General features: G+C 37.0%; 1 protein-coding gene across 1 annotated transcript; it reads left to right on the forward strand.

Moving 5' to 3' along the window:
* The first annotated feature begins 444 nt into the window (after window positions 1-444).
* On the forward strand, window positions 445-1,195 carry LOC132642295 (monothiol glutaredoxin-S6-like). The gene has a single exon (XM_060359538.1). The coding sequence runs from the start codon at window positions 711-713 to the stop codon at window positions 1,020-1,022; it is 312 nt and encodes a 103-aa protein (XP_060215521.1). The 5' UTR covers window positions 445-710; the 3' UTR covers window positions 1,023-1,195.
* Window positions 1,196-24,563: the final 23,368 nt, after the last annotated feature.

A 24,563-nucleotide genomic window follows, 5' to 3' on the forward strand; every position in this document is an offset into this window, starting at 1 on the left:
CTGTGTGGCTATGAGACTTGAATTCAGGACCTCAACCTACTTTCATGCCATGATCAAATGTGCAATCATTAACTAAACATTTAATTTATTAGAGTAAGCACACTTTTGTAATTAATTATGTCCTTTTTTTTTGTTTTTCACCAGGTGTCCGGTACCCGCATTGGAGCCCGACTATATCCGGATTCGTGCCGCGTAGGGCCCCATTCGGGGGGAAGCGCTCCCTACCAAGGATATTTCATACTCAGGCTCGAATCCAAAACTTCTGATTAAGGGAGGAGCAGCCCATCCGCTGCATCATCCTTTGATTGGTAATTAATTATGTCTTCAACACTCCTTGTGTTATTTTCAGGACTAAAACTTGATATAACTAGCAAGATCTCCTAGAGGAGAATGGATTTTTTGACAAATATATGCTGAAGGAATATTAATTTTCATATCCACCGACTTTGTCCTTTTTGTAACCCTTTACAATTTTGTCCCTTTTTCCATCAATTCCACCACTTTAAGCCTTATATATAGCCTTCTACAATTTCATGTTTCTGATAGTAAGTCAAGCCTCAAACATACAGATTTTCTCACAAATAGCCTTTACAAACTTCTTTTCTTTCAATTACACATCTCACACATAAAAAAATAAAATAAAAAACCTCAACCTGCAATCGTATATAGTAAAAATCATATAATTTCTCTTGATCAAGGTCTAAAGTAACATGGATATGGTGATGAAGTTGGGAGCAGAAAGTCCAGTGGTGATTTTCAGCAAAAGCACTTGTTGCATCTCTCACAGCATTGAAACCCTAATTCGAGGTTTTGGAGCAGACCCTAAAGTTTACGAGCTCGATAAAATTTCAAACGGAAAGGAAATGGAGAAGGCATTGATAGAGTTACTAGGGTGTAAATCAAGTGTGCCAGCAGTGTTCATTGGAGAAGAGTTTATTGGTGGTTCAAATGAGATTATGAGTCTTAATGTTAGAAGCAAGCTCAGACAATTGCTTTTAAAGGCTAATGCTATTTGGATATAGAAATATATATTTATATATAGAGAGAGAGAAACTAGCTACTGGCTAGCTAGCAAATTTAGACTCTTGCTTCATTGTAATTGTAGTAGTTACAAGTCTTTTATAGTCGATGGTTGGTTTTATATATCTCCCATATCCTATTTTGATGTACTAATAAAGATAGAGTTTAATTTTTATACATGCATCTATAAAAATAATTCATAAATATATGTTTTTATCTCAGTAACTCCTATTATTGTTGCACCAGTACTATTACATTTTCTAATGTAGATCTTGCAAAAGTTATTCCACGGTCATGGTAAAAATTTGCCAGCAACAGGTGTTCTATCACCAATTCAATGAATACATCAAACATGCATATCTTCATGTAAGCTGTTCACATATAGTTTTTTTTTGGGTTTCCCATCCGGTGTCCGGTACCCACATTGGGGCCCGACTAATCTGGATTCGTGTCAGGTAGTCCCACATTGGGGTGCAAAATACTCCCTAATAAGGGTGACTCTGTATCCAAGGGGCTCGAATTCGAGATCTCTTGGTTAAGGATGAAGCAGTACCAGCCACTACACCACAACCCTTATTGGTATATATAGTTCATGATCATGGCGCCACGATTTTCGCTAAAGCTATTTGACATATAAAGAAATAGACATGTAAATAAGCTAAGGAAATTCAATCGTTACATATTTTATAATTTTGACCTTATATATATACTCCCTTAGTTCCGCCCTTGATGCTAACTATTGATTAGTTAACTAAACGAGTCCTTGTATAAACAACGTTGTTCTTACTTTGGGTTGGGTGGGGGCGGGGGGAGCTTATAGAGGTTGAATTGAGTTTCTAAAAATGGGATTAATTTCTAAAAATTTAGTGACTAAATGCATTCAAACTTTTTCAGTAACATATTCCAGATTTTACACAAACATTATCGACTTATTGTCACTAGTCGCTTGTAAAATGATTTCCAATTTAAAATATGGATAAGATTTTAATTTTTATCTCAAATTGATATTTTAATTTTGTTTTTGTTAAACGATTTCACGGCATTCAATATATGCATATTATTTTAAAAAAAAAATCTTAATTACACATACATATAAAACATCTTTTATTTTTATTTTTTATGAAGGGGCGTAAGAGAGAGATTTGAAAAGAGCAATACATGTTAGAATATTTGATCGAACAACTTCAGGATATAACCAAATAACTTGTACCAATGCTCACCACATGAAACATATTAATATTTATCTTTAAAATTTCTGAGGTCATAGTTGAATATATTTATTCTGTAGCATCAGCAGAATTATTTGTACTTTTCCCCTTTATTTTGTAAACACAAAAGGGCACGAGAAAGGCGAAGAGAGTGTGCAATTTACAGAGAAAACAAAAAATACTTTATAAAAGGCATCCTGGAGACGCTAGGATTCGACCTTGCTATAATTGCTACATCATATTTCTTTTGGATAAATCACTTAATTTCATTTAACAAGCATCACAATAAGTATGCTACTCGCTCTGTCTCATTTTATATGAAGGTGTTTGAAAGGGCACGAAGTTTAATAAATATGAGAAGATTTTTAGGACTTGTGGTCTAAAACAATAATTGGATGTTTGTCTAATTATAAATCATTTCATGAAGGGCTAATAAAAAATGGAGAACTTATACAAATAGCTACCTTTTAATAGCTTCTAACTAGTTATAGCTATAAGTTGAAAATTTACAATTTATAGCTGCTTTTGATTGTATTTCAGTTGAATCTCGCATTTTTGAAATATAGTGAAATACAGCGAAATACAGAGAAATACAAAACACGTTAGAGTAAATTTAGGCTCTATTTTTTTAACATATTTTTGAAAAAAAATTCTGAGAGAAAAAATAGGTTATATTTTTTTAACATAATATTCTTTTCCTTTTTAAATAGTAAGTTAAATTAAATCAACAAATCACTGAAGAGTAAAATCAGGCCCTATTTACAGAACAATTTTTTTTTTTAAATTATGGGATTCAATTTAAAACTTCCCATAAATCACGCATAACGGTTGTTCTTCCATAAAAGCTTACGAATCTCTCTCAACTTTTATCACAATCAAAACTTTTTGAATTCAAAAACCACTAAAGATCTAAAAACATCCAAATACAGGATAATATACACTGAAATATAATGAAATATGGTTGATTGTTTAAGAAATATAAAGTTGTAGTATGCGTATATACAATGGAATACAATGAAATATATATCAGAAACTGTTTCATAAATTAGAAATACAAAATGCAGAAATACTGTCACGACCCAGACCCGTGGGCCGCAACTGGCGCCCTATTTGGACACCCAAACAGACTTACGTGCCAGATCAACATATCAAAGACTTAGTCAAACTTAACATACGTCAATTTAAGCAAATACTGAAAACAAATATCGTCGTAAGCGGTCGCCCGTACGAAAACATCATATCAAATCCAATAAGCTGGCGGAATAGACATCGCCCAGATATACACACATACAAACAGATTGGGCCGTTTTGGTCATAATAGTAAACGGGGCCGCATTAAGACGCAGATCATAATCACAAACAAACAAACGTGACCCATGACCCACAAATATGACTACAGGCCTCTACAAAACATAACAGAACATATGACGGGACAGGGCCCCGCCGTACCCAAATAGTCATATATACAGAATGTATATAACAGAAGGTATGTACCAAAAGTATGAGCTCCAGATCAAAAGAAGTAATCCGAGTGGCAGAATATGTGTCCTATACTGGAGGATCACCAAAACGATCGTCCGTACCTGCGGGCATGAAACGCGCCCGGGATCCGGCGACATCATAGTAATGGGCACGAGCGGAGTAGTGCGGAAATCGTATGCATATACATATTTAAATGAATTCCAAGACTCGACAATTAATTACATATTCATACTGATATTAGGAGGCTCAAGATAAACATCGAGTCCATCGGAATTAGTATACAAAATTTACAGACTTTCAGATTACAAAACTTTCGAAAAAACACATCATGGGTCATTTTCTGAAAATTTAGTATCATTTACATTAAGGAGCTTTCAAATAACATTATCGAGTACTTCAAAACGGAGCCTCAAATCATATGCACATATTCAGAATATACATATTCAAACTTAGGCCGTATCAAATATTTTCCAAACCATGTCCGAAACGTACCGACTAATATTTCAAACATCATAAGTATGCGACAAGTCATATGGAATAGTTTCATGGAAATCAAAGACATAGGCCATCCTAGTGGCTCTAAGAGTAGAATATTTCTTTGGAGCATACATATATGTCATTCAGTTATTTCATAAGGGTCATGCCAAAAAGGGAGAACGATAAGCTTTACATACCTCGATCGCTCACTACCAAATCCCGATCACTTGCCAAACAAATCCCGACTCAAGTCTCGGGCTCTCCAATATCTACAATAATATTATCAATTTCCAAAAATTAGCTACTAGTACTTAGAATTTTTAATTCTAATTAGTATTTGTCTACCGAAATTTCGGCAGCACCTCCCCTGTAAATTCAACATCCCCGAGAATTAAACTCGGCCAAATTCACCAACAACCATACCAACAATACCAACAACCAAACCAATTGTCACGACCCGGCTAGGGGGCCGCGACGAGCACCCGGTGCTACCCCACCCGGGCACCCCCTTATCGTACATAACATAACATCTAGGTGAACCATAAGTCAATTCGTGCTTCTCTTATCGTTAATCATATTGATCCCATTAGACGACCATCATCATTTAACATATCATAGGCATCTATGCCACATCATAAGTACAAGGCCGACGAGGCCAACAAAAGATATACAAAACATGGGCCGACATGGCCGAACATCTCTACCCACATACACATGACTACGAGCCTCTAAGAGTATGACATATCGTATGAGCGGGACAGGGCCCCGCTATGCCCATAATTATGTACACAAAAGAATGAGTACCCAAAAGTTATGGCTCCGAAGGAAATGGAGCTCTGCTATGAAATCTCTGAATAAGCAGCTATGGATCAAGTCTGTCTCCCTGTGCACCTGCGGGCATGACGCAGCGTCCACAAACAAAAGGACGTCAGTACGAAGAATGTACTGAGTATGTAAAGCATGATCAACATCGATATATAAGCATAATGAACAACATATGAAATAGCATAGGAGGGGAGACAATAATATCATCGTTATAGTACTTACCTGCCTTTCGTAGGACTTTCCATTTTTCATATGTATTTGTACACCTACGTCATCATCCGTATTCCATAATAGTACTCGTACCATATTTGTGCTCATATTCGTATACATGTCCTTATTCGCATTCTTACACATAGTCTTATCACATTCATATTCATATTATATACACAGTCATTTCATATACATAGCATTTACATAGCATACCCGACCTTATAGGATCGGTGTTTCATATATACTTGGCCAACCAAGGCTCAAGATCATACATACCTGGCCCTACCAAGGCATCAGGGTTATCCGTACCATCTGCAGAGGTGTGTGCGCGTTACGTAATCGTATACATACTTTATACATAATCATATACATAAATACATCCATATACATATATTCTACCCGGCATTATTATCTCGGGGTGCCATTATATCCCTTCATAGGCACATGTGAATGTAATAGCCCGTAGGCACTTGTAGCATTATTATTATTATCATCGTCATCACTATCATCGTCATTGTTGCTACATCCATATCTTAGGCTTATTCGTCATATGAGGGGCGTAGTACAATCGTAGTACATGTTAAGGATCGTGAGCTTATGAGCTCGGGATATCAATCATTTGAGGATAACATACTCATATAGAGGATTTAAGAGTTTGGCCAAAGAACCATGCCTTATGAAAGAAGGGTTAGCCTTACATACCTTTTCGTCGAACTATTCTACACTTGCACGTTCCCTTCCAATGCTAGCGTTTATACCTTCATTAATATCATAACAATGGCCATTAGTCATTCACATTATCTAGATTCCTCAATTTGCCTCTAATTCACCCACATTCATGGTCATAACACCCAACTTCGTCCATTCGTCTAAAGTTTCTAGTTCATGATCTTAGTACCATTTATAATACATTCATATCGTAACACAACAACATTCATAACTCAATTCAAACTATTTCTCCAAATGTCACTATTCATCATTCATGACCTAGTTGACCACATTTTCTACAATCCATGTATTTTAATTCTCCAATACCTTAAACATCTTGTAAAAATCATGAATCTTACCTTAGAAGTTGTAGGAACAAGCTTTGGTTGATAATACTCCTCTTTGAGCAAAACCCTAGTTTTTCTCCATTTGGAATTCTTGACTTGGATGATCCTTGATGATTCCCTTATCCTTGATTCACTTGTCTTAATGTTATTGATGGTTTATAATCCTTGAAAACTCATATAATAAATGTAGAGAGAAGTTTTTAGAGAGAAGTGGTGTAATGTTGTAATGAAATAAAACAAGTGTTGGTCCCTTTATTTAATGACTTGTGAAATCTGTGCTGAGATGAACAGTGGTCGTCCATGGAGGTTTACGGCCCGTATTCCACTATACGGCTCATCCTCCATGGGCGTAATTAACCATTTCCAGAACCAGAAGCTGGGCTGCCTTCATGGTGGTTTACGACCATGGTTTACGGGCCGTAAATCACTTTACGGTCTGTATTCCAGGTCGTATTATACCTTTTCCTCAGCTGGCAGAAAGTTGAAGTTTGGCATGCCAGTTTACGACCTGGCAGTTTACGGACCGTATATCAGCTTACGGTCCGTATTTGCACTTTACGACCACTGGGCAGAAAGCTGAAGATTTTGCATGGCAGTTTACGACTGCCAGTTTACGGACCGTTTTGCACTTTATGGTCCGTATTTTGCAATACGACCACTGGCAGTTGCAATTCTGCAACTTCCCATATTTCTTAGACTTCTCATTTTAATCACCCCCGTCCATGCACATGCATTGCTCACCTTGTATCTCATCTTAACTTAGCCAACTTCCTCGTCTCACATCGGATACTTTCGAAATCTCGCCTAAGGTCATCAAACGTCGTTTCTTGCTCATAGACATCGTGCACTCATATTCATTACTAGTTCATTCTCTTGCGTACCAACGGAAAATTTTCCGAGGTGTAACACCAATAACATCAAAAACCATTTAAAATGCATTCCAACACTAGTAACCTTCCTTTCAACATAATTCATCGACATTCAATTCAACTACGAATTTTTCAAGCCACTATCGACACATACACATTCATTACCAATTCAAGATTATTCAACAGCATTTCAAGGCATTTCATACCATTCTACAAAATATACAAAAATCCCACCAAGACTAGAATTCATCCAAAATCTCCAACTTTCGACACAACATTCACAACACATTATTCATCTTCCCATTTCATCGACGACAACCAAAATTTGCGCTTTAACAATTTCATTCCCATAATTACATAATCTATAATAATGTCTCATATTTCCGACAACAACTTAACCACAAATTGTTCATGCCAACTAGAACTAGAGTCCTTCCATTTGCATTAAGAAGCCATTACAACACAATTAACACAACAAATAAAATTTTGATCATTCCTCTCCATTCACCACCATTTTTGGCCACACACCCATATATCCATAGCACAAAATTCTCATACTTTACATTCACTTCCATATACTACAACATATATATATAATTCTTCAAAGCTAAAAAGAGTAGAATTATTACCTTTTTCCAAATTCTCTTCTTTGAAAACAAAAGCACTCTTTTTTCTTCCAAATTGGTATCACATGGAAGAGGACCTTGAGCTTAGTATTAATTCAACAAGGGATGAATTTTTGGACTAAAGATTTGAGCTCCACATTTTATTTTATTTTTCTCTTTCTCACGGCTGAATGGCCCTTTTTTTTTTTTTTTTTTTGTCTCTCAATTGTTTTCTTGAATGATCAAATGTGTAGAAGTTTCATGACCCTTCCCTTTTATTCACAAATCTTGAATTTAATTTAATACATGGGCTTGGCCCATTTCTCTTGCCTTGGCCGGCCAAGCCCCTTAAATGGGCCTCCATTTATGACTTTTTTTTCTAGCCCAATTTCTTGATTAAATAATTTGTAGTTCACGAAACTAATTTTCAAAATTCTAATTTTTGCCCTTAGCCTTCCTCGATATTTCCACATCAACATTTCATGGTCAACACACACATTTTAAATAGAAATCAATTTATGGCCTTATTTCTTACAAGTCAAAATTATTTTGAATTTCCCGAATATGTGAAAATACGGGATATAACATCTTCCCCCCCCCCCCCCCCCCCCCCCCCCCCTTTAGAACATTCGTCCTCGAATGTTAAATTAGCCTTATAGGTCTTATAAACATTTTGGGGAAGGTTCTTTATATAGGCAGCACATATAAATCATTCACTAATCAACATAACCAAATACGGAATTTAAATTACCTGAAGGTATAGGAAACAGGTAAGGGTATTTCTTCTTCATCTCGTCCTCCGCTTCCCAGGTCATTTCTTCTCTATTATTATTTCGCCACAAGACCTTAACAGAGGGTACATCTTTGGTGCGTAATCTCCTCACCTGACGATCCAGAATAGCTACAGGTTGTTCTTCATAAGACAATTCCTCCGTTACCTGTATATCTTCTATGGGGAACACTCTGGAAGGATCACCAATACATTTACGAGGCATTGATACATGAAATACCGGATGTACTGCCTCCAGATCGGATGGTAAGTCTAGCTCGTAGGCGACCTCGCCTATCTTCCGAATAACCTGATAAGGCCCAATATAGCGCGGACTGAGCTTTCCTTTTCTGCCGAATCTCATTACACCTTTCATAGGCGACACTTTTAGAAATACCCAGTCACCAATCTGGAACTCCAACGGTCGACGTCGCTTATCTGCACACGATTTCTGTCGACTCTAAGCTGCTAACAACCGCTCCCGAATAAGTTTCACCTTATCGACTGCTTGCTGGATCATATCTGGACCAATCAACTTTGTTTCACCCACATCGAACCAACCAATCGGAGATCTGCACTTTCTACCATATAGGGCTTCATACGGTGCCATCTGGATGCTGGAATGATAACTGCAAATTCAATAAGCGGTAAATGATCATCCCAGCTGCCTCTGAAATCAATAACACAGGCCCGTAGCATATCCTCCAGCGTCTGAATGGTACGCTCGGCCTGTCCGTCGGAATGAGGATGGAATGTTATGCTAAGACTCACCTAAGTCCCCAATCCCTCCTGAAATGACCTCCAGAAATTTGCTGTAAACTGAGCACCTCTGTCGGTTATAATAGATATAGGAACTCCGTGAAGCCTTACTATCTCTTTGATATACAATCTGGCATAATCCTTAGCCGAATAAGTAGTCCTGACCGGAAGAAAATGGGCTGATTTCGTCAGTCTATCAACAATAACCCATATAGAATCATACCTGCGTGGAGTGCGCGGTAACCCTGTAATGAAATCCATATTGATTATTTCCCATTTCCAAGCTGGGATTTCCATTTCCTGTAACAATCCGCCGGGCTTTTGATGCTCGATCTTAACTTGCTGGCAATTCGGGCACTGAGCAACGAACTCTGCAATATCTCTCTTCATACCGTCCCACCAATATAAACATCTGAGATCATGGTACATTTTTGTGGATCCAGGATGAACAGAATACCGAGCATAATGTGCCTCTCCCATAATCTGTCGCCGCAGACCTGCAACGTCAGGCACACATAACCTGCCACTATATAGCAATACCCCATCAGGTGACATCTCGAATTAGGTCTTTTCTTTATCAATGGTTGTATCTCTATAATGTACCAGAATAGGATCCTCGAACTGATGCTATTTTACCTCTTCCATAATCGATGATTCAGCAACTTCTCGGACAGAAACAACAACATTTCCAAAATCGGCCAAATGGACCCCAAGACTGACTAACTGATGAATTTCACGAACTAATTCCTTCTTCTCTGACTGCACGTCGGTCAAACTGCCCATAGATTTGCGACTAAGTGCGTCTGCCACAACATTAGCTTTTCCAGGATGATACAGAATATCGTCGTCATAATCTTTCAGTAATTCGAGCCATCTTCTTTGCCGCAAATTCAACTCTTTTTGCTTAAAAATATACTGGAGGCTTTTGTGGTCCGTATAGATATCAACATGGACCCCATATAAATAATGCTGCCATATCTTCAAAGCATGAATAACCGCGGCTAATTCCAAATCATGAGTGGGATAATTTCTCTCGTGCGGTTTAAGTTGCCGGGAAGCATAGGTTATAACTCGACAGTGCTGCATTAGTACACAACCTATCCCAATACCAGAAGCATCAGAATAAATAACATACCCGTCTGGCCCCTCAGGAAGAGTTAGAACTGGAGCTGTAATCAATTTTTCCTTCAGCAACTGGAAACTGCGTTCACAAGCATCGGTCCACTGAACTTTTGCTGCCTTCTGAGTTAATTTTGTTAATGGTTCCGCAATAGAAGCAAAATTCTCCACAAACCTCCTGTAATATCCGGCCAATCCTAGAAAACTGCGTACCTCAGTCGGTGTCGTGGGCCTAGGCCAATTCTGTACATCCTCGATCTTCTGTGTATCAACCCGAATACCATCTACTCCGACAATATGCCCCAAGAATGCCACTGAGGTTAACCAGAATTCACATTTAGAGAATTTAGCATATAATTTCTGTTGTCGAAGTGTACCAAGTACGGTCCGCAGATGATCTGAATTCTCCTCTGCTGATCGGGAATAAACCAGAATATCATAAATAAACACAATTACGAACATATCCAGAAACGGCCTGAATACCCGATTCATTAAATCCATAAACACTGCTGGAGCATTAGTTAGCCCAAAAGACATCACTCTGAACTCATAATGCCCGTACCGGGTCCTGAAAGCAGTCTTTGGAATGTCTGCCTCTCGTACCCGCACCTGATGATAGCCCGAACGCAAATCTATCTTCGAAAAATATTTAGTACCCTGCAACTGATCAAATAAATCGTCAATCCGGGGGAGGGGATATTTATTCTTGATAGTCACCTTATTCAGCTGTCTGTAATCAATGTACATCCGCAGTGACCCGTCTTTCTTTCTCACAAATAATACCGGCGCTCCCCAGGGAGACGTACTGGGCCTGATAAAGCCCTTTTCTAATAGATCTTTCAACTGCTCCTTCAATTCTTTCAATTTTGCAGGTGCCATTCTATAGGGAGGAATAGATATAGGTTGGGTATCTGGCAATACATCAATGGTAAAATCTATCTCCCGTTCAGGGGGAAGGCCTGGAAGCTCGTCCGGAAACACATCTGGAAATTCATTAACAACCGGAACTGACTGGAGAGTAGGTGTTTCTGCTTTAGTATCATGGACTCGAACCAAATGATAGATATACCATTTCTGGATCATCTTCTTGGCCTTGAGGTATGAAATAAACTTACCCCTCGGCGATACTGTATTTCCTGCCCATTCTATAACTGGTTCCCCTGGAAACTGGAAGCGAACTACCTTTTCCTGACAGTCAACATTAGCATAACAGGAGGCTAACCAGTCCATACCCATGATAACATCGAATTCCATCATATCTAATTCTACCAAATCGGCCTTAGTGCAACGGCCACATATAATCACAGAACAATCTTTATATACCTGCCTCGCTATGATAAAATCCCCAACCGGTGTAGCTACCTCGAATGGCTCTATAGGTTTAGGTGTTATCCCAATTTTATTAGCAACAAGGGGAGAAATATATGATAAAGTAGACCCTGGATCAATCAATGCATATACAGCTCGAGAGAAAACCAATAATGTACCTGTGAGCACATTTGGCGACGCCTCCTGATCCTGTCGGCTAGCCAATGCATAAATGTGGTTCGAAGGACCGCTGGAATCAGAAACCCCGCCACGGCCTCTACCGCGGCTTACTGGAGCTGGCATACCTCGCCCCGCAGGGCGCATAGCTGAAGGAGTAGAAGACGACCCAGCAGCTGATCTCGTCGGCTGAGCTGCACCACCAGAATCACCCGCCAACGGACAGTCTCTCATAACATAGCCTTGGCGGCCGCAAGAAAAACAGGAACCTGTGGCCCTGTAACACTCTCCTGGGTGCGACCTCCCACAATAAGAACACCAGGGCATAGGTGGCCTGGACTGACTGGGACCTCTGCTCGTCTGAGAACCTGAGGCTCTGGAACTCTGGCCCGCTCCAGAATACCCTGCACTGCCAAATCGTCTACCCGTAGACAGTGTACCTCGGCCTGACGAAGGAGGATATCTACTAGACTGCTGCTGCTGAGGCTGCTCGCCTCGAGACTCTCCAGAATACCCGGCTGACCTAGCCAAATTGGGCGGTCTCCTATAACGATCTCTGCCCGACTGATCCTCTCTGTGCCGGTCCTCCATCCCTTGTGCATAAGCCTGTAACCGGGCAATGTCCATACCAGTCTGCGATGCCATCGCCATACAGCTGTCAATCAAATAACGATCCAATCCTATCACATACCGGTGCATCCGATCAGGCATCTCAGCTACTATGGCAGGTGCATATCTAGCCAAAGAATCAAACTCCAAGCTGTACTCTCGGACACTCCTGCCTCTCTGCCGCAGCTGCAGAAATCTATCAACTCTCGCTCGCCGCAACTCTGAGGGAAAAAAGTGGCTGAGAAAGGCGGCTACAAACTCATCCCATACGGCCGGTGGAGCATCCTCACCTCTGGACAGCTCTCATGACTCGTACCAATTGATCGCAACATCTCGTAATCTGTGTGAAGCTAACTCGACAGACTCGGTCTCAGAAGCCCTGACCAGTCTCAACGAGCGCTGCATCTGTCGGATGAAATCCTGGGGGTCCTTATCGGGCTTTGACCCATAAAACTCTGGGGGACCACAAGTTAAGAAATCTCGAACCCTCAGACTGTCACGTTTGTCCATATCATCACCTCCTAGCCCGCGTCTGCGAGCCTGACCTGCTACTAGTGTCGTTAATAACTGCACGGCCTCTCTCATCGCCCTGTCCTCCGCCCTTGGATAAGGAGATGGAGGCTCGGGCGCTAGAGTATCTGGGGCTAATGGTGGAGTTGCTCCAGGCTCCTCTGATGATGACGGCATAGCGGAGCCCGCTGACTGCGACGCAATATCAGACGTAGTCTGAGTACGAGTCCGAGTAGCTCTCTGTGCCTGACTGGTCTCTCCTGCCACTGCTTTGCCCTTCTGGGCAGCCGACGCCTTCTTTGGAGGCATCACTGAAAAAAAATATAACAGCCGATCAGAAAAGTGTCATCCTAATAGCACAGCTCTATCGCACGATCTAAGATTCAAAGAAAGGTAACACCCTAAATGTCCTGTAGCCTCATGTTTATAGATGTGATGCACAACACATCGATAAACAAGACTCTACTAGACACGGTCTGTAGACATTCCGAGGACAAACCGCTCTGATACCACTTCTGTCACGACCCAGCCCCGTGGGCCGCAACTGGCGCCCTATTTGGACACCCAAACAGACTTAAGTGCCAGATCAACATATCAAAGACTTAGTCAAACTTAGCATACGTCATTTTAAGCAAATACTGAAAACAAATATCGTCGTAAGCGGTTGCCCGTACGAAAACATCATATCAAATCCAGTAAGTTGGCGGAATAGACATCGCCCAGATATACACACATACAAACAGATTGGGCCGTTTTGGCCATAATAGTAAACGGGGCCGCATTAAGACGCAGATCATAATCACAAACAAACAAACGTGACCCATGACCCACAAATATGACTACAGGCCTCTACAAAACATAACAGAACATATGACGGGACAGGGCCCCGCCGTACCCAAATAGTCATATATACAGAATGTATATAACAGAAGGTATGTACCAAAAGTATGAGCTCCAGATCAAAAGAAGTAATCCGAGTGGCAGAATATGTGTCCTATACTGGAGGATCACCAAAACGATCGTCCGTACCTGCGGGCATGAAACGCAGCCCCCCCGAGGAAAAAAGGGGGTCAGTACGAAATATGTACTGAGTATGCAAAGCATGAAATACAGAAATCTGAATCATAACCAAAGTGGGGAGTACAGAGTACGGATACAGAATAGGTATATCAAAATCTGTACAGAAAGTATGTGTATATATATCATGCAAATAAAAATCATGCATAAGGTTCAGGAACGTGGCCGCCACTCCGACGCTGGCGCCACAACACATCATACTCCAGAAAGTTTCAAATCCCCGTACAAATCTCCGAACATATCATATCATCAGAACATATCATATCATCCGAACACACCGTATGCCATATCACATCATAACGCAGTATATCAGCGGTACCCGGCCCTATGGCGAGGTCTTGGGAACCGTAACACATCATACTGCCGAATATTACATAGTGCGCACGATCACAAAACGCGCCCGGGATCCGGCGACATCATAGTAATGGGCACGAGCGGAGTAGTGCGGAAATCGTATGCATATACATATTTAAATGAATTCCAATACTCGACAATTAATTACATATTCATACTGATATTAGGAGGCTCAAGATAAACATCGAGTCCATCGGAATTAGTATACAAAAGTTACGGACTTTCAGATTACAAAACTTTCGAAAAAACACATCATAGGTCATTTTCTGAAAATTTAGTATCATTTACATTAAGGAGCTTTCAAATAACATTATCGAGTACTTCAAAACGGAGCCTCAAATCATATGCACATATTCAGAATATACATATTCAAACTTAGGCCGTATCAAATATTTTCCAAACCATGTCCGAAACGTACCGACTAATATTTCAAACATCATAAGTATGCGGCAAGTCATATGGAATAGTTTCATGGAAATCAAAGACATAGGCCATCCTAGTGGCTCTAAGAGTAGAATATTTCTTTGGAGCATACATATATGTCATTCAGTTATTTCATAAGGGTCATGCCAAAAAGGGAGAACGATAAGCTTTACATACCTCGATCGCTCACTACCAAATCCCGATCACTTGCCAAACAAATCCCGACTCAAGTCTCGGGCTCTCCAATATCTACAATAATATTATCAATTTCCAAAAATTAGCTACTAGTACTTAGAATTTTTAATTCTAATTAGTATTTGTCTACCGAAATTTCGGCAGCACCTCCCCTGTAAATTCAACATCCCCGAGAATTAAACTCGGCCAAATTCTTCAACAACCATACCAACAATACCAACAACCAAACCAATAACATCAAAAACCATTTAAAATGCATTCCAACACTAGTAACCTTCCTTTCAACATAATTCATCGACATTCAATTCAACTACGAATTTTTCAAGCCACTATCGACACATACACATTCATTACCAATTCAAGATTATTCAACAGCATTTCAAGGCATTTCATACCATTCTACAAAATATACAAAAATCCCACCAAGACTAGAATTCATCCAAAATCTCCAATTTTCGACACAACATTCACAACACATTATTCATCTTCCCATTTCATCGACGACAACCAAAATTTGCACTTTAACAATTTCATTCCCATAATTACATAATCTATAATAATATCTCATATTTCCGACAACAACTTAACCACAAAGTTTTCATGCCAACTAGAACTAGAGTCCTTCCATTTGCATTAAGAAGCCATTACAACACAATTAACACAACAAATAAAATTTTGATCATTCCTCTCCATTCACCACCATTTTTGGCCAGACACCCATATATCCATAGCACAAAATTCTCATACTTTACATTCACTTCCATATACTACAACATATATATATATAATTCTTCAAAGCTAAAAAGAGTAGAATTATTACCTTTTTCCAAATTCTCTTCTTTGAAAACAAAAGCACTCTTTTGCTTCCAAATTGGTATCACATGGAAGAGGACCTTGAGCTTAGTATTAATTCAACAAGGGATGAATTTTTGGACTAAAAATTTGAGCTCCAATTTTTTTTTTTTTCTCTTTCTCACTGATGAATGGCCCTTTTTTTTTTTTTTTTTTGTCTCTCAATTGTTTTCTTGAATGATCAAATGTGTAGAAGTTTCATGACCCTTCCCTTTTATTCACAAATCTTGAATTTAATTTAATACATGGGCTTGGCCCATTTCTCTTGCCTTGGCCGGCCAAGCCCCTTAAATGGGCCTCCATTTATGACTTTTTTTTTCTAGCCCAATTGCTTGATTAAATAATTTATAGTTCACGAAACTAATTTTCAAAATTCTAATTTTTGCCCTTAGCCTTCCTCGATATTTCCACATCAACATTTCATGGTCAACACACACATTTTAAATAGAAATCAATTTATGGCCTTATTTCTTACAAGTCAAAATTATTTCGAATTTCCCGAATATGTGAAAATACGGGATATAACAAATACATTGAAATACAACGAAATACAAAAGTCGTGAAAACAAAGTGTAGTAAAAATAGGCTCTATGTTTGGAACATTCACTATATTTACACCGAAAAGAGATAAATACATTGAAATACAGCGAAATAGTATACTGAAAATAACTAAAAATTAGATATATTGTTTGTTAATACACAGAAATACTCTAAAATATACTGAAACATTTTATCAAACACATGGTGGGCATGAAGCTCCACAACTCTCATCAATAGTGTTCTCATGGGAAAGAAGCGAGTCGTCTCAGATTGCTACAAAAATGACGTTATCTGGAGATTGCCTTACGTTTGAGGCTGGAGCTACTAGATGGAGTGGTGGCATATCATAGCAGTCAAATTGAAAAATCTAGAAAGTCCTTGACATCTGCTCAAGCCAAGTTTTTGCAGCTTCAAATTCCAGATGAAGCTTTGTCCTTACTTTTGGGTATGGGCTACAAAGAACGAGATGCCAATAGAGCGCTGCGCATGAACAATCAAGTAGTAGAAAGTGTTGTTGATTTTCAAAGATAACAAAGACTTTCAATTGGACTAGTTAATAAAGCTTCACACCATCATCCTTCACTGTTGTTACAGCTCTTTTTTTTGTCGACCATGGCTGCTGCTACTACTGTAGGATTCTTCTGATTTGTAAGAGAAAATGAGATCTAGGGTAGGTGATGGAATAGAGAGAGAAAGAGGGGTGAGAGAGAAAATAAATTTGGTAGGTGAGAGAAAATCAATTTAGAAGACTAGGAGATGGAACGGATAGAGAAAGAGGAGTGAGGGAGAAAATAGATTTGATAGGTGAGAGAAAAATATTTGAAAAAGAAAAGATTGTGGGTAAGTGAGAAAGATGTATCTTATTTTTAGGGAAATACACTGCACTTACAAAAACAAGTTATAGATGGTGATTTGATAAATAATTAAGCTATCAAAAATAATTAAAGAAAAATATAGCTATTACTAATAAATAAGTCTTAGAGGTAGTTATGGGCGGTAAATTTTTCATAAAAAATTTTGAAGTTAAATTATTTCTAAATATAAAAAAGTGTCTTTTTTTTTTACTGGCTAAAAAATAAAGAGTATCATATAAAATGAGATAGAAGAGTACTTTGAAGCAGAGAAAATGTTAAAGTGTTTGACCATCTCATTTTAAAATGTAAGCTATTAGAGAACATATATTTATATTTTATTTTATTATATTTTCATCATATTCTCTCATGTGCTGCTTAGAATTTTTTCATGGGCTAGACACATGGAATTTTTCCTTGATAATTGATAGTAGTTGTGAGACTCAAACCCACGATTTGACTCTAATATCATCACCATCTCATCTAAAAATTTAAATCATTAAAGAAAAAGCATACTTTATTTAATTAATCAAATATTCAACAGTAAATATATGATTTGGATAAGATCCCATCATGTGTACATCCAGGATTGATTGATTTATCTGCTGTGTTAAATGAAGGCACAATCAATCTGCTATGTCAAATGAAGGCTAGCTTGTGCCTTTTTCTAAAGCAGGTGATTAACGTTTTAGTTAAAGGGTCTAAATGAAAAATCAGGATAAATTCAGGGGTCCATCTATAACTTTGGCCTAAAATTTTCTTCGACTATCAGATTACTCAAAAAGTAAATACATGTAAGTATGTAACTATATATGCCAAAAGTTTATCAATTTCTTAGTTTTATTGGTGACCTTCTCATCTGCAAATTGTACCTCCTTCTGGCACCTGCTCAAATCAGGTCAAATGATAGACAATAATTATGAATATATATTATGTTATATTTGTGTGGTGATAAGGTGCAAGGCTCTTTTTGTGCTCTAAACTTGCTTTTAGAACATGAAATGTAACGTGACATTTAGTTAACAAATAGGCCAAATCGTGTAATTACATCAATTTCAATTAGGGAGAATGACGTATATATACATAAGAATATGGTATATTTACAAAATATAACGACACTTTTCAATTTACAAAACATAACCTTAGATTTATTACAAAAGTTATACGAAATTTTTCGCTCAAAATTATGTATGAAAACTGCATGAAATGTGTATATCTCGTTCATTGCTTAAATATTCCGTTTAAAATTTTGTGTATGAAATATATATATATATATATATATATCTCGCTCAAAGCTTAAATTCTCATATTATTTTTATGTATAAAAACGATATGAAATATGTATATAATTATATAGAATTTGTATAAAGCTCATGTTAGATTTTTGATAATTTAATACGACTAGAACAACATTTTACACAACTTTCATACAATATTCACACAATTTATACAATTTTGAATCTCGCTTCGAAATTCAGATGAAATTTACTACAAACTTTTTTCTTGCAAAGTCGTTAATGGAGACTTCGGAGGTGAAATTTGCGGCTAGTAGTGACGATTTACAATGCTCATATGATGTATGCTTTCACCAAATAAAAGTAAACGAATTATTGTAGATTAGGCATCCAAATTTACTCAATAGAGTTTCATGGATAAATCTTGAAATAGTTAGAATCATGGGTGGTCGCCGGCGAAAGTTCTATGACAAAGGAGTTTGACCCGCCAGTGAACACCGCCGTTGGTGCCACCGTTTTCCACAATAGCACCACCCATTTTCCTCTATTTCCGCACTACATCTCTATTCCTGTAACCACCGAGAAACACCCGAAAACAGCCATGACCGCCGTCAACACAACAGATCTGAAGTAAAAATTGAGTAGAAGGGTGGCCAAACAAAATAAGATAAGCAACGATTCCGCAACGTAGATGAAAACTTGACAAATTAAGTGTCTATATTTACGAAAGAAACAATGTACAGGACATTTTAAGGGTTGAAGGTGTGTATTGTTCCTAGTGGACCCTATTGTGCCAAGATACAGCAAGGCGGTGTTGTTCCGGGATGAATTGGAGAATGGGAAAAAGGGGAAGAAGGTGGGCTTTTAACTTTTTTTTCAGATCTAGTATATTTTATAATTTTATTGGTATATTTTGTAAATAAGAAAAAGTATTCTTATATTTTGTAATATAAAATCTTAAATAGTATCATTAGGTTATTTTTTCCTTTCAATTAACTGAGTGGCTTTCCAAACAGGCCCTAAGTTCCTTCTACAACAGTGGCAGACTTTTAAAGTAATTGGGGTACTTCAAACATGGGCCTTTAGAATAGGTTCTTTGTTCACAAATTCTTGGATATGGGTTTAGTTCAGGCTAAATGGACCAGATTCTGCCTATTCTGTTTCGAATTAATTGCACAAATTGGATCGCGACAATTATGATAACAAATCGCCAAAATTAATTATAAAATTCTGATGGATCGTCATAGGTAGAGCTGTTAAAATGGACTGGTTCCTCCCAATCCAACCCAGCCCTTCATTTAAAAGGGCCTCCAAAAGGCTAGCTCAACTCAATCCTAAGCGGACCACTGGCTGGCCTATGGGTCAACCTAATAAGATTTTTTTTTTTTTTAAATTATGAGATAATCGTTTGGTAGAGAGTATTTCTTCTTTTGGTGTGCCTTACATACTTCAAATTAATCGCGAAACTAAATAATAGATAATTATACTAAAAAAGAGATACTCCGTCCAAGAAGATGATATTATTATTCTCTCTAATTCACTCAATGACTTAAACGTCCAATCTACTGAACGATATATAACGGTACTTTACCACTAGAGCAAAACATCACACACCAATTATGTTACATCTAAGAATTCTTCAAAAAAATCAAATATCATTAAATTAACTAATTTGATTTATTTTAATAAGAGCTAGGAACTATAGTTGCCTGTCTGAAAACGGGGAGGTTTATGTTTTCCTGGAGCTGTTGGACCTCTTGATCTTCTTTCTGGCCTTACAATTCCTTTCTCTTCTTCATTTCTTTCCTGTTATTTTGTGAAGCAATTAATATCATTTACTGATAAATACTAAAAAAAGAAAGAAGATAAGTACTCCCTTGAATGATCCAAAATGCAAATCAAATATATGTAGTGTTTGTCACGAGAGAACATTTTCCATATTAAAAAGGGAGAAAATGGCTTAGCACACTTCGTAAAACTATCTTCACTTTTAACTTCGGATTACTTGCTTTAACTAATACTTAAAACATTATTAATTAACAATACTAGAATTTTCATCAAAATACCTTTTTATTTTCTAATACTGTTTTTAACTTTGAATAAATGTTTTTCTCGAAAATTATGTCCACTCACAAGCAAAATATTGAAGTGTAAGGGCTCGTTTGGTAGGATGGATAAGCAAAAATAGTCCCGGGATAAAATTTAGTGCCGCCGTATCCCACGTTTGGTCCGAATAAAAACTCGGGATGACTAATCCCGATATTATCCCGGAATTATAGTGTTTTTTATCCCACATTGAAGGTGGAATAACAATCCCGGGATTCCCGGATAACTTGTTTTCTAACCAAACGAGTCCTAAAGGAAATCAAGGAAAGGGGAAAAATAAAACAAAAGAAAGAAGAGAGGACTTCTCAAATTTTGAAGTTGATCCCTAATTATTTTGTGATCTTTAGCATTGCAAAATACATCGTTATAAGCTATATATAGATGAACTGACAGAAATATATATATAGAAATAAATAAACAAAAGTCGAAAATAGAAATTACCTCCTCATTTTCCAACTTTGGTTTTTCACGCTCATCATTTCCTGAGAAAACAATATCATGATCAAAGTTATCAAAACTCATTAATATCTTAAAGATAAAAGGTTTTCTCTGTACTAAAGATGAAAAAGAAGAAGAATAAAATTCTATACCTTTACCACAAGTAATAAGGAATTTAATCAGATCTAGAAATTTGTCCTTGATATCTTGAAAAAAAGTTGCCATGGATTTTCTTGCTCCCTTTTTCAATGGTTAATATGAGCTTTTTATGTACATACTATCACTGAGCCTTAATTCCTTTTTCCCTAATAAAAAAATGATTATTGTAAATATCAATAAGATATTTTTGTAGATCCAAAAGTTCGATTTTCATACTAGTAGACAAAATGAATAAAAATAATGATATCTGATGACTCAAGCAAATACAATAATTCAGCTTTTGACGTTTTGTCGCATATCAACCTACATATAGCTATTTTTAATGCATGTTTGATTATTTACCAGTTGATTACCACTACTAGTTGTCTGTTGGATTTTTAATATGATTTTGACCGTACATAAAAGGTTTACTTTAAGCTAATTAAAGGGTAATGGGTAAAACTATGATACAAGGTGAATCAGACTCAAAAGCTAGTTATTGAGGTGGGAGGGCTCAAGATTATATCACACTCCGCATCCGTCGTCCTCGATGATAGGCACTAGACATTGTTAGCTTCGGCCGAACACTGTCATACCGGTGTCACCATGCAAAGAACGATAGGCACAGAGAGGTGAGTGACTCTGATATCAGAGGCGGATTCAGAATTTAAAATTTTTGGTGACATGCGTCATTCAATTAATTTAGGCTTCGGATCGAATTATTCGTCTTTTCGAACTTTCATTCGGGTTATTCGTTTTATTTTTATGAAATATTTGTTTATACCAATATACAGAGAAAGGGTTTGTTTTTTTAATGAGAGGAGAGGGAAACTTATGTTTCCAACTTTAAGAAATAAAAAAACTCAAAGACTAATAAATTAAACTAATCAAAAATAATTATTAATTGAAACTAAATCAACAATAATTATTAATTGAAACTAAATCAACAACAATTATAGAAATAAGAAAAGACAATATAAAGTTAATGGGAAAACAAACAGAGTGACGTTGCAGACTTGCTGTGAATTTGTGCAATGCAGCAAGTTTTAAAAAAAAAAAAAATTATACTCTCCATCCCAAATTTTTTTTTCCTAATTTGATTTGGCACAAAGTTAAAAAAAAAATAAAGGAAGACTTTTGAAATGTGTGGTCCAAAACAAATCTTAGATATTTGTGTGGCTGTAAATTATTTTATAAAGTTAAATTGTTTCTAAATATAGAAACGTGTCAATCTTTTTGGGACAAACTAATAAGGAAAATAGGACAATATTTTTGGAACATAGGGAATAGTAAATACAGTTGCTGGATTCGATCCCGTGACTGAACAGAAGAAAAGAGTGCTCTTCGCCACTAGAACCAAGGAGTCATTTTGTTCTCAGGGTGCCACTTTAATTATTTGTACATAGGTTCTATTTGTATACACTATACACGAAGCTTGCGGGTGGCGTGGCACTCCCACGTCCCTTAATAGATCCGCCCCTGTCTGATACCATTGATACAACTTTAGGAGAACAACACCCCTAAAAGCTAGCAATTGAGGTGGGAGAGCTCAAGGCTATATAAGCCCCACATCAGCTTTCCATTTAACGAATGTAGGACTCAAGTCTCATTCTTTACAACAATATCATAACAAAACAATTCATAATTCTTGAATAAAGATTCAGGGATTTTGACTAAGAGGAAGAGCCAGTAGTAGTAGCGGCGGTGAAAGAAGAGGTGGCGGTGGAGAAGCATGGAAGGAGGGGAGGTGAGAGAGGGGAAGGAGCCGTGGAGGTTTGTCTGTGAAACTGAATAAGAGCCTCAAAAATTCATTATAATTCAATGCCCATCACTTTCTCATTGCACGATTGGCTCTGCTGTGCTAGGTTCTCCCTATGAGGCTATGACACTGTTAGGGTGTACATGCACCGGATTGGTTCGAATTTTTTAAATATCAAATCAAATCAATTGTCTCGAGTTTTTAAATTTATAAACAAACCAAACCAATAAAATTCGGATTTTTCAACTTCGGGTTTTCTCGGGTTATTCGGTTTTTTCGGTTTTTTCCTGGTTTTTTCCGAAAAAGTCTTCATACAAAACATATGACTTTTACTTCAAATATTTTTTTAGTCCTAGTAAGATACAACTATATAACTAAGGTGTTTCTTAAGAAAATAACACAAAATGTGAGATGGGTGATAACATCGTATTAAAATATTCAACAAAAAAGATAATAAAATCGGTTAAATAAGTATTGCTAATTAATAAGACATAAAGAAAATGACTTTAATCTAAATACTAAGTTATGCTAAAATGAGTACAGCTAATAACTATTAATTACATGACAAAGAAAAAAATTAAGTTATGTATTTTTACGCTCTAAACCAATTATGCAAGATTAAAGAATAGATATTCAACATTACTGTCAGTCCTAGTGTTAGAATTGAATTTCTTTTGTTAGCATTAGTGTTGATTTGGACTTTATTTGAGTTACTAACATCTATGGAATATAAAATTTATTGACATTCAAAATTCTAAGTTCAACCTTAAAATAATATTATAAAAGACAAAAAACTATGAAACAATTTAAGAAATATTTACAAATTATATTACAAATAAATATTTTATGTATAAAATATTTTTAAAATCGAATACACGTAATGTCGGGTCGATTTGGTTCGATTTGACTTTTTTTAGCTAAAATCAAACCAAATCAAACCAATTATGGTCGTTTTTTTCTTTTTCAACACCAAACCAAGTTAAACCAAACCACTAGTCAGGTTTTTTTCTCGATTTGACTCGATTTATCGATTTGGTGCGATTTGTCGGTTTGTTTTGTACACCCCTGTACACTATGTACGCATCGTTTACTTCGATTGAGTGAATCTCGCTGTTCCAATTTGAGAATATATCCTATGTCTGAGGTCGAGCCAGCTAACTAGCAAATACATATAAAAATACTTTTACGAATGCATATAAATAGGTGGAGCCATGGTACTATGAGGGGTTTTGAAGTCCCTTCGTTAACAATATTATATTATTTTATATATGTAAGGTCAAATTTATTTTTGCGTATAGTACTCTAATTTCATTGTTTCTTCGTATGTTTATATATATATATATATATATATAGTGAAGGGAAAATAACATTGTATATCAATTATGGCAAAATATTTACCCGATTTAGCCCATCTTTTTTTTATTACCCGCTATAACAACTTTTTCACCCTTCTATTTTTTCCTTCCTCCTCCATCTTCAGCGAGCTACCAGCTCCTCCACCACGAACTACCACTGTACAACCTATAAACTCTCCTTATATATTATGTATAAACCCCTCTCATGTATAAACACCTCTTATATAAGTTTGTATAA

The sequence above is a fragment of the Lycium barbarum genome, chromosome 5 (assembly GCF_019175385.1).
Source record: "Lycium barbarum isolate Lr01 chromosome 5, ASM1917538v2, whole genome shotgun sequence".
In the NCBI taxonomy this organism is placed as follows: Eukaryota; Viridiplantae; Streptophyta; class Magnoliopsida; order Solanales; family Solanaceae; genus Lycium; species Lycium barbarum.